General features: G+C 40.4%; 1 protein-coding gene across 1 annotated transcript in view; it reads left to right on the top strand.

Annotated features, from left to right (window-relative positions):
* Positions 1-17,623, top strand: part of gdap2 (ganglioside induced differentiation associated protein 2) — a 50,060-nt gene that overhangs the window by 15,063 nt on the left and 17,374 nt on the right. The window contains exons 8-11 of the mRNA XM_061723312.1: positions 3,639-3,789; positions 5,283-5,359; positions 6,220-6,296; positions 7,102-7,241. Of these exons, the coding sequence (XP_061579296.1) occupies positions 3,639-3,789; positions 5,283-5,359; positions 6,220-6,296; positions 7,102-7,241 (445 nt within the window). The remainder of the gene's footprint in view (positions 1-3,638; positions 3,790-5,282; positions 5,360-6,219; positions 6,297-7,101; positions 7,242-17,623) is intronic.

Below are 17,623 nucleotides of genomic sequence, written 5' to 3'. Positions count from 1 at the left end.
TAACAAGAGAGAATCTTTGCAGTTACACAAGGTGCCTGTGGTCGCCTGAATGCTACATAGCCTAACGTGGATATTACAAGAAAAGCACATCAATTAAATAATAAATGAAGAATAATGAATGTAACCTTGGCACCTGCTTGAGGTAACTGACAACTTTAACGGGCTGCACTTTTGTGCCGGAGGAGAAATCATGTCCTGGTATTTCCTCCCTTTTCACTAACGTCTTTTTCCGTCCAATGAACTAGATCTTTCTATCTCTTTTTTTTCCTGCGCCAAACATTATCCACAAACAACCCAAATGAGCCAAAAAAAATCAACAAGGAGGGAGAAGGGAAAGAAAAAGGATCCCAGCCCAACTGAAGTAATGGGTTTGGACTTTGGGTTCATTCAGGCTCGGGTCGGTTCCAGCCTCTACAACTATTCAGCCAAAGCTTTCTATTCAGAATAAAAGTTGTTCAGTTAGCAGCCACAACACCAAATATACACCAAATATTAGATATTGATGAGGGGAATGTTCTGATCAGTGAGCCGATTGGAGGAAGAGTTATATTGATTATGTTAGGTATTACTTTGCCCACTGACCCATTTATTCACATGATTGAAAGCTTCGTGCCTCACTGGAGGATTTCATGTTTTTCTAGGGATCTTTAGCTGTTTTATAACGTCGTCATTTTGTTTGACCCCAAATTACATGATGACTATCTCTATGTTAATCATATGAATTTTGTTAAGTTAATGGAAGAGCTATAAGTAAGCTATGAGAGACAAGTTTGACAAAGAATAAACGTTTTAATGGTTTTATATGGAGCATAGGTTTCTTGTTTGTATCTTAACTGAGCTGGTAAATGTGCTATACTGGTACTTTGGTTTTAAGGGACATCATTTACATCCATTATGTTGGATGATATGAAGAGTCCATCATCATGTGTTCAAAACTTAGATTAGAACATCTGCAAGGAAATGTATTCCTACTTCAAATACATTGATTTATGTCAATTTATTTTAGCTTGTGTTACAGCCAGCATCATCTAATTCTCATGAAAGAGTGTGATGAGAGGACTATGTTTAGACAAAAAAATAATTTTGGTCGATACTTAGATGGTGATCATTTAAAGTTCCCTATAGGGTCTTATTAGCTGCATGCATACAGGAAACCCTCAAAAGGATTTACCTATGAGGTGATCTGGTCAGATCCCCACCCTTTACTGTGGCGGAGCAACATCTCTACTCTGAAATTCACCTGAATGTTCAAAATCTTCACCCAAGACCTGAGGCTGAATAGATCCAGCCTATGAAGAAAAGCTGCAACGTCACACCTGAATCTCATGAACTCACCGTGTGTGAGTGTTTAAACGTAGGCTTCAAATCAAATCCACCACAGCGGTCCACTGCAGCTCCCTCATTACTGTCAACGGCTCACCGGTTGGCCTCTCTACCTCACACAGTTCTTCTTCTAGGGTAACATCTTAGATTTCATATTACCTTGGAAAAATAGGAAGGAGTAAGACCACAAATCCTAGATTTGTGAGCTTATTCCTCAAGAAAAGTCAACCTCAAAGTATCAGCTCAAACAAAACATAATCGCGTAAAGTCTGCAGGCTCCCTTTATGAGGCTGTAAATTTCAGACGTCGTATGTAGGCAGATTTGTGCGTGATGGACTTCTTGTGCACAGTAAAAGCTGCCCGCTTTGAGAAGTTTCTAGGTTTCTAGGTTTCCAAATTAAGGATGTCAGTATCTCAAATGTGCTGGTTGCCAGCATTGCATTAAATAGTAAACAGATAAACGTGGGAAATGACTGAACTTCATATTGCAGCACATCAAAGTCTCTGGGGATTTATTTTTGCCATTTAGACTTAGATACAACAGTTCTGGCTGTAGTGAAGCTGGCTCTGAGAGAAGCCCAACATTTAAGTGAATTTGGCACATGTATTGTAGTTTGATATGCTCTTTGTGTTGTTCTTTGCTTTATATCTACACTACACCGCAAACTCTTCAGGCTTTGATGCATCATTTGAAAGTGCTTTCTAAAATCTAAGAGGTCTCTGGAAAACATAATCTTCTCCAATAAAATATTTTATTTCTTAGCATCTGGAGATACTAGAAATATCCCATAAAATGTTTTTGATAGATTTAACATGGTTTCACTGTAAATTACTGACTCATGTTTAATATTTACCAAAAATGATATTTGTTTTTGTGTCTGAAAAATGTTGTGATATTTGTGTTGCTCCAGGCTTGACGATATAAGACAGAATCGGCTCATAATGAGTCCAATGCGGTATAAACATTACTATCTCTGACCTCTGCCTTACACGGCCTAAGCGTGCATTCTACTGCATTTTGCGGACCATAAGGTGCACCGCATTATAAGGCACAATATCAATGAGCAGGTCTATTTTCATACATAAGGCACACCGGGTTATAAGGAGCATGATGAAACAAAACAAAACAGTCTGGTAAGTCGAACTTTATTGAACTATGACACCTGAAGTTAGTGTGAGGTTGGAACAATGTTGCATTCCAATGTTAGATTATAATTAGATTATGATACCGTTTTGAAAACTAGGTTTATTCTAAAAACCTAACGTTGACGTCTAATGATAGTAAGGTAACACTGACTAGATGTTGGATGATGGTTGCTTGCCAGCGCTACATAATTATTTATCTAATGTTGTCAGACGTTGCAATCATCTAACCAAGGACCAACTTTAATGTGTCAGCGGAACGGTCCGACCATCCGTCAAGCGAAGCGGCTTCTTCGCTACCAAAACGTTGACAATGTTGACAGATTTTTGAGCGCAGTTACCACATAAAACTTTACAACAATATTCATTCAGAAGGTGCCGTGGATTATAGGGTTCACTGCTTGATTTTTTTGAGAAGCATTAAGGATTTTAAGTGCACCTTCCAGTGCAGAAAATACAGTAAATGACTGTGAGCGTAAGGCCAGCCCATGTGTGGAGGAGTGTTTGCGGTTTCAGTGTCGAGCCGGTGGCCTCAATTGACCTCAAGTGAATGTCTGCTGGTGTGACACTGCAGAGGGGGGGGGGGGCTCAAGAGTGTTGATCCAAAGCAAGCAGGCTGCTTGGAAGTGAAACCCAAAAAACAACACACTGATTTCTACACGCTGAAACACACACATGGCCATGTGGATGTTGATGAAATGTGTGCGATACATGTGGTTGCAGAGCAACAGGCGGAGAAAGTCCTGAAGCTGAGCCTGGATTCTGTCCATTCAGTTAATAGCTTCAAAGGCAGCTTTTCCATAAACACACACAAACCGCTGCACTCACACACAAATAATGTCATGTTTGCAGATTAATTAGGATCTCTGTGCTAAAATAAACAAGCGCCAACAAACGGGCTCATGGAAATGTGGTTGTCAGATTTGCGTTCTGAAAGCATAAGTAAACAGTGTAGATATTGTGGTCAAATCAGGCCAAATTCACTTTTCATTTTATTTTTTTGATGTGTAAGAAGTGTTGTTGGACAGACTGCAAAGAGTAGAGTATTGAGTATTGAGTATGCTCTTAAGATCGCTGCATCAAACTTAACTGTACCGGTAACTTCTGAATGTTTGGAAGCTAATGAAGTGGATGTAAACTAAGTTAATACATATCATCTGTTTGTTGCCCAGATACCTGTGAAGAAGACAGCCTGGAACTGGACCTGGATCGTGTGGGGAACCACGCTTTTGCACGGATGGAGGGTGACGTGGACAAACAGCGGAAGCAGATCTTACAGGGCCAGATGTCGGAGGCAGCCATGCAGAAGCAACACCAGAGAAAGTAAGAGTCCAAACAAATGGAAAATGAACATATAATCTAGTCTCACAAGGAGGTTTCTGAAGGAACATTTACTGACATTCCTGTCTTTACTCGACAATGGATAAGAATGTCTTCATTAAGTTTTAATTCACTTAAATGACAGAGGAGTACTGGAGAAGTTCTGTACCAACATACAACTAACTTTTAAGACGTGATTGTTCCATTTAAACCATTATTACCGTCAAAGTCCAGGGCAATCGGTGTGTAACATCAACATTTTCAAGAAAAGGTCATTATTGTGATATACAATAAGAGAATTGCTTAATTCTACACAATTTCTAACCCAGAACACTTTTTTTCACGTTTAGGGAAAATCTCCTCACAATCTGCTGGGTTGAGATGAGTTCAATGTACAGAATAAAAACAGTCTTCCGGTTCCTGTTGGGCTGTGCTTTCTCAGGGATCAGCAGAGGAGCTGACTCCATTTTTTTCGTTATATTTCGCTTCAAATATCAACAGATGTGACATCATTCATAAATAACTTAACCTCCCTTTAATTTTTCTTTAGAGGCTGAGAAATTAAATGTTTTCATGAACATTTATATGAAGGTTTCAGAAGTTTTTTTTATTGTTGTCTGAATGGATTAAAACAAATTTTAATATATTTCTTTTTCCCCTCCAATTTATTCTTGTAAGGCTATACCTAATTGACACATTTTATTTATTCATGAAATCATGTGATTTAGTAATGGATATTTCAAGAAAGAGTTATTTTAACACTTTTTTCTTAAAATCCCACCACCTGACAGTAGTTGATGAAACTTACACTTGTTCTTTAAAGTGTTGTTTAATGACATTTGGAAAACGGCTTGGTACATTGTTTCCTCCGTATTTTTGTGCTGGTTAAAACAAGATAGTTACATATCAATGCAAAACTTTCATAAACTATTGGATTTCCCATAATTACAAAATGATTCAGATCTCCACATATGCTCAGTGGACTCATCAAACTGCACCGTCAAAGTATCACTGCCTCAATAACAACCACAGAATATTTGGTGAAAGTTAAATCATGCCTATTCCTGCTAAGTATTTCTTTGCTTGTTGAATTGTAAAATACCAAATTTAGGTTTGTCTGTTAATCATCCTCCATTGTAGAAACATTCGTATAAAAATAATAAATAGAAAGCTTCAAAGTATCACAGCTGTACTTCCAGTTTGAAGGGCAGTACTATTTATGAGTGACTACCAAACTGATGTAGTGCATCAGGAAGTGTTTTTCTAGCGGATTATTCAGGGCGCTGACACATCCATCATTAACTCATGAATAACAATCCTCTCTTCAAGGTTTGGCAGATGCAGTATAATAATAATGTTTCTGTAGAGGGCGTATTTGAAGGACTGCTTTTTTAAGATACATTTTGACTCTGTAATTATGACGTGTGTTCAGCTGTGTAACCGCAAAATGAAGCATTAAGTGTAACTATTTTTCCTGGTGCGTTTGGATCCTGCAGCTACAGCCGGTGGCTGTGTCGAGCGAGAGCGGAGGACCTGTCGGACATCGCTGCCCTGAAGGCCTTATACCATACTGGTGGGTGTTTTTCTGTGTCTACACTGAGACCACCTGCGGTGTGTGAGATAATTGTGAGGCTTCCTCTTCTAGAGGATGACAGAAATAGAGCAGGGAGATGGTGATGTGGGTCTCGTTGGCATGTACCAAACATCTGCCAGAAAATGCTTTTCACTTACCTTAAAAATGTCAAATATCTAACTTAATTACGAACTACTTCAACAAAAACACAATCACTAATATTCTAAGGTGAAATGCTTGCTCGTGCTTCGATTCACTGACTGGATTCACCAATTTATGTGCATATAGCACTGTGTTGGTTTTGCATCTTTATCATAGCTGATGGGTGCAGTTGTTCGTCTCTACCAGCAGGAGGCAGTGTTGTTGTGCAGTCCAGCAGTGGTGTCATTTGAATATTTTCTGAATAAAGGTTTATGGCAAAGATGACAATAATGACACTAAATAACTTAGGATTAAAAGAAATGATGAGAAGCAGAAAATTTCGACAAATTAATTTCTCAAAAAAACATTTGTTTTTGTTCAGTGTAGGATTAAAGTGACTTTTTGATATGATCATCATCGATTGCTGAAGATTATTCATTTATAGTTGATGTATAGATGACAGTATTGCTGGAGATTCTTGTATTTTCAAATTACTTGAACAACTGTATAACTAATCCTTTTGCTGGATCTCTTCTTTTGAAAAGCACTGAATTATAATTGGTTTTCCTGACTTTTCCTCACATACATAACCATACAGTTATGTATGAGTTTGTACCTTTTAGTTGTTTTCAAAATCTTTATTATGCTGTATAAACTCCCAGCTAATGTATTTCTGAAACATGCTGAAAACATTTAAGAGATGTAAAGTGTGTCTCCAGGTGTGGATATCTGTGGCAGGACGGTGATGGTCTTGGTTGGACGCAACATCCCCGTGACCCTCATCGATGTCGAAAAGGTAACACAACCAGTCCATATATCACAATGAAATGCAAATTACTATTTCTGCATCTTTTCTGCATCACGAGTGTTGGCTTTTTTTTTTCTTTTCTTGTGAATTTCTTTACATATGGCTGTCTGCAAACGTGCACAAAGACAACATACAAACAGACACAGTTCAGTCACTGCACGTCTGCCTCCTCATGCACATTGTGTCATGCTTTGGTGTGAGATTGCATCATGTTTATCCATTTAAAACACCTGCTGTTTTAGGAAGTGTTGATAGTGTCCAAATCTAAGTGTTTATACAACCAATATTTCAAAAGAAATAAGTGCATTTTGCAAGAGAATATTATACTTTTATTGGTTAATGTCTGTTTCACAAACAGACCTGCTGACACGTCTTTTTTGTCCTCATCTAGCAAAAATACCAAAGTTACAGCCTTAAAAGTGCCAGTTAAAATACAGTTTTTATCCATCTGATCTAGAGTTGTATTTTCATTTCTCCTTTGGATCCTATCAGAAACTTAACAATTTAGAAGTACTGGCAAAAAAGTGTGTTTTGTGAGATCACAGCAGTTTCAACTGTTAGCACCAAATTAATTTTATCTTCCAGTCCAACTAGACGTTTAAGCCAACACTGTAACAGTTTCCTGATGACATCCTTGGATATTGCCGGCACATGGACAGAACACACTGACAAACAACCTATAAACACAGCGACCTCAAAATAAATGAATCCACTGTGAAATTCAACTAACACTGTAAATAGAGTAAGTAAAAAGTTGGCGGGCTGCTCACTTATGTTGTGTTTTTGTGTGCAGGCACTTTTGTATTTCATCCATGTGATGGATCACATCACGGTGAAGGAGTATGTGGTGGTTTACTTCCACACGCTGACCGGAGAGCACAACCATCTGGACTCCGACTTCCTCAAAAACCTCTACGACATCGTCGACACCAAGTCAGTCTGACATTTTTCACTTCTGGTTGAACTGCACTTGTACATTCATAGCTGAAGTCTAAACCTGCCTTCAAAACTGTACGGCTGCATCATTTTTGGCTTTTTTTAAAGGTTTTCCATCAATCCATGTAGGGTTATTAAATAAACTTAATTTTATTTCAAATACAAGCCCAATTAATTGAGGAAATGACTTAGTTCCCACTTGGACTCATAAGTAAGAATATTCTGGAGCGGGTGCAGCTCTTAGTCTCCCTGTCGTCCAGTTATGTTTGAAATTGGCTGCAGAATTGGTATGATTTGGTCAACATTGCTCACATGGTGCTTTTTTTGTCTTAATTTGCCAGAACCACCTGCAACCCAGTACTATTGACGAATAAGAAAAGTTTCAAATACATCTTCTTTTCTTTTTTTGTAATGCAATCTGTTGATCCTTGTTTTCTTATCTCAGTCATCCATTGACTGACTTCTCTCTGCAAATAATTTAAAATCCAGAAATATTGTCCATATTCAGCAGCAGGAAGCTTATTTTTTTGGATGCGACCACTGATCTTTAAATGAGCGGTTTATAGTTTAGAGCAGGGGTCTTCAACTCCAGTCTTCGAAGTCAGCCTTCCTGCATGTAGGATGTCTCCTTGCATCAAACCTGCTTGTTATCAAGGTCTGCGTAGCTCTGTTAATGACAGTCATGTGTTAAAGCAGGGAAACATCTAAAACAAGCAGGACAGCGGCCCTCGGGGACCAGAATTGAAGACTGAATTGAAAAATTGTTCAGTATGGAGTCTGCAGTGATCTTCATTACAAATCATCAACATACTGCACTTTTACTTAAATATTTCAGTGCCAGTGATGTATACCTCAATTCAGATAATTATGAGGAAAAACGATTCATTACATTGTATGTATTCTAAAGTGAGGGTAAAAAAAAGGGGACCTGTAAAAAAGAAAGGGAAAAAAAACGTGTAACCTGTAGAAAGTAGCAGCACCACCTTTGACCACATGGGGGCAGCATATCACCAGAAAGTCCATGTGTGAGCCTGTGGTGGAAGCAGGCCCCCAGTCTCGCGCTCAGCAGGCACGCCGATTTTTTCCAGTGGCCAGCCGCGGTACTGCAACAAAAAATCCCATGGGGCCCAGAAAGCTTTTTTCCCATAGACCGCAATAGTAAAAGAGAAGCCTCTAAAACTGTTCACAGGACACCTCCAGCTGTAATCCCCGGCAATTACTAATCTTTGTATTCTATATTTTTAAGTCATGGACTTTATATCCGTCAAAAATGTTTTATAACGGCCAGAAAAGTCAAAGAAAAGTCTCTTTCTGGGCGTGACGTCACGGCTGTGCCGTGCACTCGCAAAGCGCGGTCGTGTGTGTCTCGGGAACGAGGATGGCTGAAACTAAGCCGTTCGGCGGAATAATCACTCAGAAACACATTGCATTGCCAATTTGCACCAAACAGAAATGTTTAATAGCAAGAATAATAATGGTTTGTCATTCTTGTACTTAAACATTTCCGTTGTAGCCAACGGTGTATGGTTTGTGAAAATAAGATATCAGGCAGGAATAACACAAGTCTAAGACCCTGTCCACACGTAGCCGGGTATTTTTAAAAACGAATATTTCCCCCCCTCCGTTTATAAAAACATTTGCATCCACACATAACCGAAGATCTGCGTTTTCGACCACATTCATAAGCATTCTAATGATCCTGTAGATCATCTGCGGCTCCGCGGAGGCGCAGGTGTGGGTGTTTCCACTGAGATCCTCCTGCACACACACACCTAACGCACTTCAAATATGTATTCTTCTGTTGCTCTTTCATTTGGAGGCAGCGCCCTGCACGGGACTAAATGAGGGTCAATATTAACAAAATGAGCTTGTGGCGTGAGATCCCCACCTCACAATAAAACTGACCTCCATCAGGTTTGAGCAAACGTGCAGGGAGAGAGATGTGTCGTAGTTGTTGCGACGGTGCCGTGGAGTTTTAGATGTCATGTGTTTAACATCATCTTAACCCTTAATCCTCAGCTTATTTTATGACAGTGCTCCCGGGGAAGCTGCACCTCCGCAGCTCCGCGGGCACTGCGAAGCCGGGCAGTGCCCGCAGGGCAGTGGGCAGTGGGCAGTCCGCGGCTCCGCGGCTCCTACGCCGTAGGGTGCGCGGAGCCGCGGAGCCTACGGCGTAGCCTCTGTGTAACGCAGTAAATTAACCACATTTAAACATAATATTTGACATATTTAAACATAATACTTGACAAAACTTGTAATACAAAAAATATTTGTCTTAATGTAAGTAATAAACTTGGGAAGTTTCATGGTGATACCTGCTATTTACATTTTTACCCTATTTTAGCCTATTAACCTGGGGTGTCTCATCTTAAATAAAAATGACTCGTTTTATCTTTAATTAAAAAAAACACACAAATGAACCATGTATAGTCTATAACCATGACTTTGAGAACAGCATCGGTTGATTTGCCCTATAAATCCCTAATTTCATTGTGTACATCTATCATTACCGGTCTGAAGGACTCATGAGCGCGCAGCGCTTGTCCAGAGCGCGCAGCGCTCGTTCACATTGCCCCGGGGCATGATGGGAGGCCCCAGAGCATCATGGGAGGTGACTCAACTGCGCATGCTCTATGGGCCCGTGTACCAGGAAGTAAACCAGGAAGTCAGAAATTTTTTCGGCGGATGCGCTGGGTGAGCAAACTCCATTGAAATGAATGGGCGGCCATTTTCGATCCGGTATCCAGTTATATAATACATCCATGGGTGGAAGCCACCATGAGAATGCACCTCTAGAGGCACAAAGAGGTGTTACAAGACATGCTGGACCCCCCCCCTTCCACTCGTTACAGTATTGCCTGTCTCTTTTTTCTAATCTGTTTGCCCCCATGTGGTCCGATTTTAGAGACAAACTGTGCAGAGCTTTGGTTTTCAGGCTCTGTTTTATTCACTTTATAATGAATCAAGTAAAACAATCAGTTTTCTACTAATTCTTGTTGACAACTAAAATAGTTTTGGGAATTTTTTTTTTTCAACAGAACATGACCTTTACCAATACTTGTGGCTGAGCTTTCACATGTCTCTGCTGTGGTTACATCCATTACCCTTACATCCATTACCCTTACATCCGTTACCAGCATTGCCGTACGTCGCCGCTCCACATACTTCCATGCGTCTTTTACGTTGCCTTGGTTGTTGGGTCAACTCTTCCACTAGTAGGCGGTGCTGAGTTCAGAGTTCACTACCACGCTTTGATGTTGGTTGCAGACACCGGTTGGTGGCTGAAATGCACTTCTACAAAGCAACTGTCCAAAAACACCAGAAGAAGAAAAAGACGAAGAAGAAGTAGTTTCTAAGAGCGTATGTTATCAAGATCTCCTCTGTTGCCATGTTTGCTGAAACTGCTTCTTCTTCATGACATACGTGACATAAAAAGAGGCAGCGCAGTAGATGGTGGGGGTCTGTTGGACCATCAGAGATATCACGGCATCCATCTGCATATTTGTCTTCTGCATCGAGCATAGATGAGCTTTCAGCTGTCTGGAGTCAGCATGTGCCTGACTTGACTTCACCCACTATAAGTTTGTTTATTGAAGAGAAAACATGACATACGTTTGAGAGAAATATCCATAGATTGCAATAAGGTTGCCATTGTTTATGTAATAATTGCTCCGGGGTCATGTACCAGGTCTCTGGAAAGCGCCTAGAGACAATTGATGTTGTAATAGACGCTATATAAATAAAATTGAATTGAATAGATTTGAAAGACTTTTTTTTTCAGATCAGTGAACGGCTACAATAAAATCTCTGCAGCATTTAAAAGCACAGCAGCCTTTATCGTTCTAACAGAAGAATTCCAACCACATATTACTGAGTGGTACGGATGCTGAGAGAATATCTCATGCAACCCCAGAGGAAGCCTTTTTCAGAGTTCTTAGGTTGTGTTGTTGACATACAAATCTTTGCCTGAAGCTGAAAACCCACTAAGAAAACTGTGAAAGTCCTTGAGTGGTCGGACTGGAGTGCGGACCTGGAGCAGCTTCAGATGTGCTCCGATGCTCCTCATCCAGCCGGGTTCAGACTAAACACAATGAAAGTACTGCGTGGATAGTCTGAATACTTGGATAAGTGGAGAGCCAGGCCTTTAATCATTTTATAAAACAACATAACACTGAAAAAGCATGAAAACGGAGGATGTGACGCCGGACCCCAGATTTATAAGAATTAAGCAGAAAAATGTTTTAAAATGGATTTATTTCACAAGACAGTATGAATAAAATGTACCCTAATGTTGAGACCTAACTAGGTTTTCATCATGGTTATTGTCTCTGTAAACTACACTCCTGTGTTGTGTTTGATTAATGGGCTCATTAACAGGACCATCCTCCACCAATTTATTCCAGAAAACATGATTTTTCTTGATCATTCTGAGAATGTCTGTACTGTACGTTTGTTTGAAAAAATCCAACTTATGACCATTCTAAGAAAAGTGTGACATGAATTTGAGTGACTAAGTTTTCTCTAGCCAAAATAGATCAGAGACGTCAGTGTAGTTTCATGAAAAACCCCAGAGTTACAGTCCCAGCGTCAGACCTGGATCTAAATGAGTGTGTGAGTCGGCCTGTGTAAATACGTCTATAGGTGTTACTGCTACGTAGGGGTCAGATGGTTGTGAGGCAGTAACCTGCATTATGTGACCTGTCCTTTGTATGATGGAGTGAACGTCACTCTAGGAATCTTTTTCTCTAGGAATCTTTTTCAGAAAACAAGTTTTTTGTTTATTTTATTTATTGCTGTCCAGCTATTAAAAAAATTAGAGATTAATTAATTAAGCTCTGTAAAAGAGAAAAGCCCTCAACTTGAGGTGTTTTCCTTTAAATTCATTACATTATTGTGGCAGATGAAAAGATTAATATATAACAACAAAAATTGGCTTTATAAAGTCATTTATTTATTATTTTAACAGACTTGAACGGATGCAGTCCTAGCCATTTACATCCACTTGGGAACAACATTCACCAGCCTCTCGGTCGCAGACGTACACATGCACTTGGTGCTCTCCTCGAGTTTAGTGGAGCAGAGTTGCTGTGGCAACATCATTGCTGTGGTAACATCGTTGCTGTGGCAACATTGTTGCTGTGGTAACATCGTTGGTGTATTAACATTGTTGCTGTATTAACATTGTTGCTGTGGCAACATCATTGCTGTGGTAACATCGTTGCTGTATTAACATCGTTGCTGTATTAACATTGTTGCTGTGGCAACATCGTTGCTGTGGCAACATCATTGCTGTGGTAACATCATTGCTGTGGTAACATCGTTGCTGTGGCAACATCGTTGCTGTGGCAACACCGTTGCTGTGGTAACATCGTTGCTGTGGCAACACCGTTGCTGTGGTAACATCGTTGCTGTGGTAACATCGTTGCTGTTGGTAACATCGTTGCTGTTGGTAACATCGTTGCTGTTGGTAACATCGTTGCTGTATTAACATCGTTGCTGTATTAACATCGTTGCTGTGGTAACATCTTTGCTGTGGCAACATCTTTGCTGTGGCAACATCGTTGCTGCTAACGTTAGCTGCGGCTGCGCTCGCGACCGGGTGCTTTGCGTTTATGTGGCTACACTTGAGCTACTTCGGTGGTGAGCAAAGTCCTTTCCACAAACACACATCACTCTACCTTTATCAATGGTGCCGTCGGGGCGTTTTAGAAATGTAAGTTCCCCTCACTGGACTGACAACTGTCACATGCTCTTCCACCCCCCCCCACCTGTCCAGCTACAATGGGAGTCTACCAGCGTAGCTAACCACGCCCACACACAGGGACAGCCAATCAGTGTCCACTTCAAGGTGGGACGGACCGTTGTTTCCATCCACAACTCAATCACAACAAGAACCCACCACATAAACACAGATTTCATAATAAAGGCAACTCACAAACAGAAAAAGCAAAAATTAGAGATTAAAAAATAGATGAAGCGATTAAAAAAACATAACGCGCTAAATATGCCTGTAATTAATTAATTGTAATTAACATGCTAATCTGACAATAGGCCACCCCCTCCCTGGTAAGCAGAGCCGCTCAGCTGTCAGGATGAAACTTGTCATAGTCCAAAGGTCATAGGGATGTTAGAGGATGTGTGTCATCATGTACAGCATTATCAGGTAAATACGATGTTTGCACTGTTCCCCTGTTCCCCCGGGAGTTTCACCACTGATAAATATCTTCATCCAGTTTACTCTGAGCCACATCTTCACATAAAAACAGGATATGTTTACAGTTCCTTGCAGCCATCAGAGCAGATCCACAGCCGTACGTTATGTAAAGTGACACCTGCGATTCTCCTCAGTCCTCATGGACTCACTGATGAGCTGATTTCTTTTTCTAAGTACAGTTTCCAGCTTGTTTAAATCTTTTTTTGCCATCTAAGTGATTAAGTGCCAAATATGCCAGGCTGGCCTTTTTATATGGCAAGAGGAAATTGCGGGTCATTACCCAGCAGTTCTTTGTAAACGTAGGTGTGAGCTTACTGCGTTCTTCTAGAAAACTGTACTTTCCTCAAGTATGGGTAAAAAAACTTTTGTAATGACTGCTGATATTTTTAGAGAAGAGTTTAGAACTGCAATGTAGGTGATGATATGTTTGTCGCCGCTGAATTCCCCCGAGACGGCTGGTCGTTCAGTTTTTATGATCTCGTCCTCCTGTCAGATGGAAAATCAGGAACTCTACAGTCTCTCTCATCAGTCAAAATGAGAAGCTGTTATTTTCCTCCAGCAGCTGGGTAGCCACCCGTTAAAAGGCTTTGCACCAGTTAAGTATCCAGCATCTTGGTTTTTACCGAGCACCGTGGTCTTGGTTAGGCCTGTGTTGGAAAAAAATCAATTTTCCGATTCTAAATCGATTCTCGTATTAATTCCTAAAATTCGATTTTTATGTCTAAAGATAGAATTTTTTTTTAAATGGATATTGAAAGGCCTGTTTGAGTTATTTATTTCTTAGTTATTTCACAATAATTATTGTGAAATTATTATTTCACTAGTTATTTTACAGTCATATAATTCAGGCAACAGCTCAAAAAACATTTTAAATAACACTAAGCCAAATCAATATCGAATCGGATCATGATAATCGATTCTGAATATTAAGAATCGGAATCGAATCGATTCTTGACATTTGAACCGATATCCAGCCCTAGTCTTGGTGCTGTGTCGGTCTCCTGCACACACCGTTGAGGTTTACTGTCCAAGAGGAACGTTTTGGCTCCAGTTAGGAGTTTAATTCATCAGACGCTGTTGTCAGGTTGCAGTTGAACTTTTTTCTGTTTCTTCCTCATTTTTGCTTTTTGACATCCAATATGTTAAGCGCTATAGGCCCTTCATATGGCAAACAGAAAGCAGATGGATATTTCTGAACAACTGCTTGGGTAAACAGCCTGGGTTTCCAGTGACTGAGTGTGTTTGATGCATCTCTGAGGAAACGGTTCGCTTGTGCAATACGGGAAAATCTCCAGCGTTTGAGGTCTGATGATCACCCACTTTTAACTTTAAATGAGGTGGTTCATGTAATGGAGCTGATTTCTAATTTTCCTGACACATCTGAAAGAAGAAAAATCAGACAAAAGTGCTGAACTAATTTCACTTTTTTTGTTTTTTTGTTTTTTTATTGGGAGCTACACGAATAAAAACGTAACCTCCCGAGCTGCATGGGCATATGTAGCTCTTCTCGTTTTTCTCTCTTTTTAGTTTCAGTGATCAGAACCAACCCTGCTTCCTGTGTCAGTGGGGAAACTCCACACAGTCCCTGTGCACCTGCTGACCCTCTTCTGTTCTCTGCTTCCTTTGTTCATTCATTTGGTTTCACCGAAGCCTTCCTACGTGTTTTCTGTGTAACATGTTAGGTAATAAATGCTCTCATGCTGTCACAGTTACCTTCTGGTTTCAGGAAACAGTGCAGTGACGAAAGTGGAGAATGGAGCTTGCAGAGAGGGAGAGGGCTGCATGGCATGCAGTCCCACCTAAATATGAATGCAACACCTACAGTCAGCTTTTCCTTTCATCCGAGCAGGGAAACCCCATTCATTTGTCTAAAATACCATTTTGCTACACTTTAATGATTCATCACATAGTTGTAAGGCTGAGGCTCTATGGTAGTCGTTTGCCAGGGTTATTTAAGGGGCCTTAAACCTCCAGCATGGACTCCTAAAACCAAGCTTGTGCTTGGTTTCAACCCATAACCCTCAGCTTTTGCCTTACGTATTGCATTTTGGCTTCCGCTCAGAGTCGAACTGGAAAAATATACCTGTTTCTTCTAAAAGATGTGGAATTTAGCTGGGAGCTGAGTTTGGCAGTGGGCAGCGATGTCTCTTTCTTAATTCCAGGATACAAAGAGTTTCAGCGGATTGTTGAATATAAAGCACCTTTTTAAAGCAGTTTCCCCCACAAAGACTTAAAGCCTTTCCTCTGGGTACTCGCTGTGCTCATTCTGCTCAGCAAGGCAAGCTGTACAAACTGTTTTATGTGTTTCAAATTATGTTTAGGGCTCACGTTACACATAAAAACCACTTTCATCCGTAGATGTTATCCAACAGTTTCTATTCATGCCTCCACTCTTTTCTTGGAATGGGTGACTAATTTTGAGGTAGTTTTTCTTGGTTTCACCTCTCAAGCTTATAGCTTTTTTTCTGCGACCGGTGCAGGCAGAGAAGCCCTGGCCCTGGCCTGGTTTATTTGCATGAGCATCCCTTCAAGCTATTGATTGGCTACAGATGACTTTTGGCTCCAAATGACCAAAGCAGCAGACTGAAGCCAGATTTAAACACAGAAGTTTCCAAAACGGTCTGATTCAGTGTGGACATGTTGATGATTTCTACTGAAGATGGATGAGCTTATGAAGTTCATTGTTATTTCTGTTTCCTTCGGACCAGGGTGCACTTTTTTTTTTTTTTTTAGTTTAAAGATCAAGCTCTTCACAGTTTGATGACAGTTTTGTACTTTGTAAACAGAACCAGTCTTCCCCGGCCAGGCCCAAACCGCCATTTGTTATCAAATGAGCAGCCAAGTATGTGCTGTTCAGTGCAGAATCTTTCTGAGTCGTGACAATGCCTTCTGAAATGATATATTTAAAGGGACAGTTTGTACATGCAGTGTGGGCAACGCCAGGTTTAAAATTATTCGAAGTTTCTCATATTTCAGCCCACATGGTCTTATACCCGTATGAAAATGTTGAGGTTCTCTGATCTTGGGGAAGAAAAATTAAAAGGAGAAGTTGCGGTTTCCTCCAGTAACTGAATAATTGCCAAGTAAAGACCTGACAGCAGTTTGGGGACATCACCTCTGCACTGTTTGTGGTTTTGATACTTCATTGGAGCATGGCAACCTGCAAAGGCCAGGAGAGGCTGCACTCGAGGAGGAAGGAGGTGAAGGAGATGGAGAACTCAAGTCATTTTGCTCGGGTTCGTTGAGGCTCATAATAAGGGATAACTTTAGAGCTTTAATTTAGGACGCATAACTTCTTTTAGATTTGAGTGCATGATGTTTTTAGAAATGTCAGAGGTTGGTCAGGAGGAAATCCTGCACATACATACACTTCTGCTCCTGCTGTTAATGTTGGCGACCCTGGTGTTGTGGTAGCACCGAGAGAAAACTCAGGAAACCTTCCAAACCTCACTTGTTTAGAATAAGTTCTCTGTGGACCAGAATCTTTTACACATTTTTGTTGCAGTCCACCCAGGAGTGTAAAAACTTTAACTTTGGATGAACCTGTGGTCAGATCAAAGATGAGACTATATAAAATCCCAAAATAGCCCTTTATTTTAACATCATCAGGTTGAAGTGATTTAATAATAGCATTGTGAACTCACTCCTGGATACACTGACTTTCTATGTTCAAAAAAGTCATATCTTCTAATTCTAGCATGAGAAGTTGGATATAGTAGGCTATTTCTGCATAAATGTCAAGGCTTTTGAAAGGTTTGTTTGAAGTGATGTTAACAAACATTGTACATTCATAACGATGTGCAATGGAAACAAAGATGCATTGACTCTATAATAGTAATGGGTTTGATTTATATCGTGCTTTTCTTGGACACTCAAAGTGCTCATAATGGTACAATCATTCAGTCACTGGTGGTGGTGAACTCCATGCGTAGCCACAGCTGCCCCGGGGCAGACTGGTGGAAACGTGGCAGTGGATCTGCGTCAGCGGCATCTCCAACCACCACATTCATACGGGGGTTCCAACCGCCAATCCTTCCATCATTGGACGACCCGCTCTACCACCTGAGCCACTGCCGCCCGTCTTGGTATTTTTTGGGAAGATTCATGAGTTGTCTTGTCTTTTTCTATCCTTTCATTTCTTTTCATTTTTATTTATTCCAATCAT

Source organism: Cololabis saira, chromosome 6 (assembly GCF_033807715.1).
Source record: "Cololabis saira isolate AMF1-May2022 chromosome 6, fColSai1.1, whole genome shotgun sequence".
Lineage (NCBI taxonomy): Eukaryota > Metazoa > Chordata > Actinopteri > Beloniformes > Belonidae > Cololabis > Cololabis saira.
This window is presented reverse-complemented; position numbering and strand designations above follow the sequence as displayed.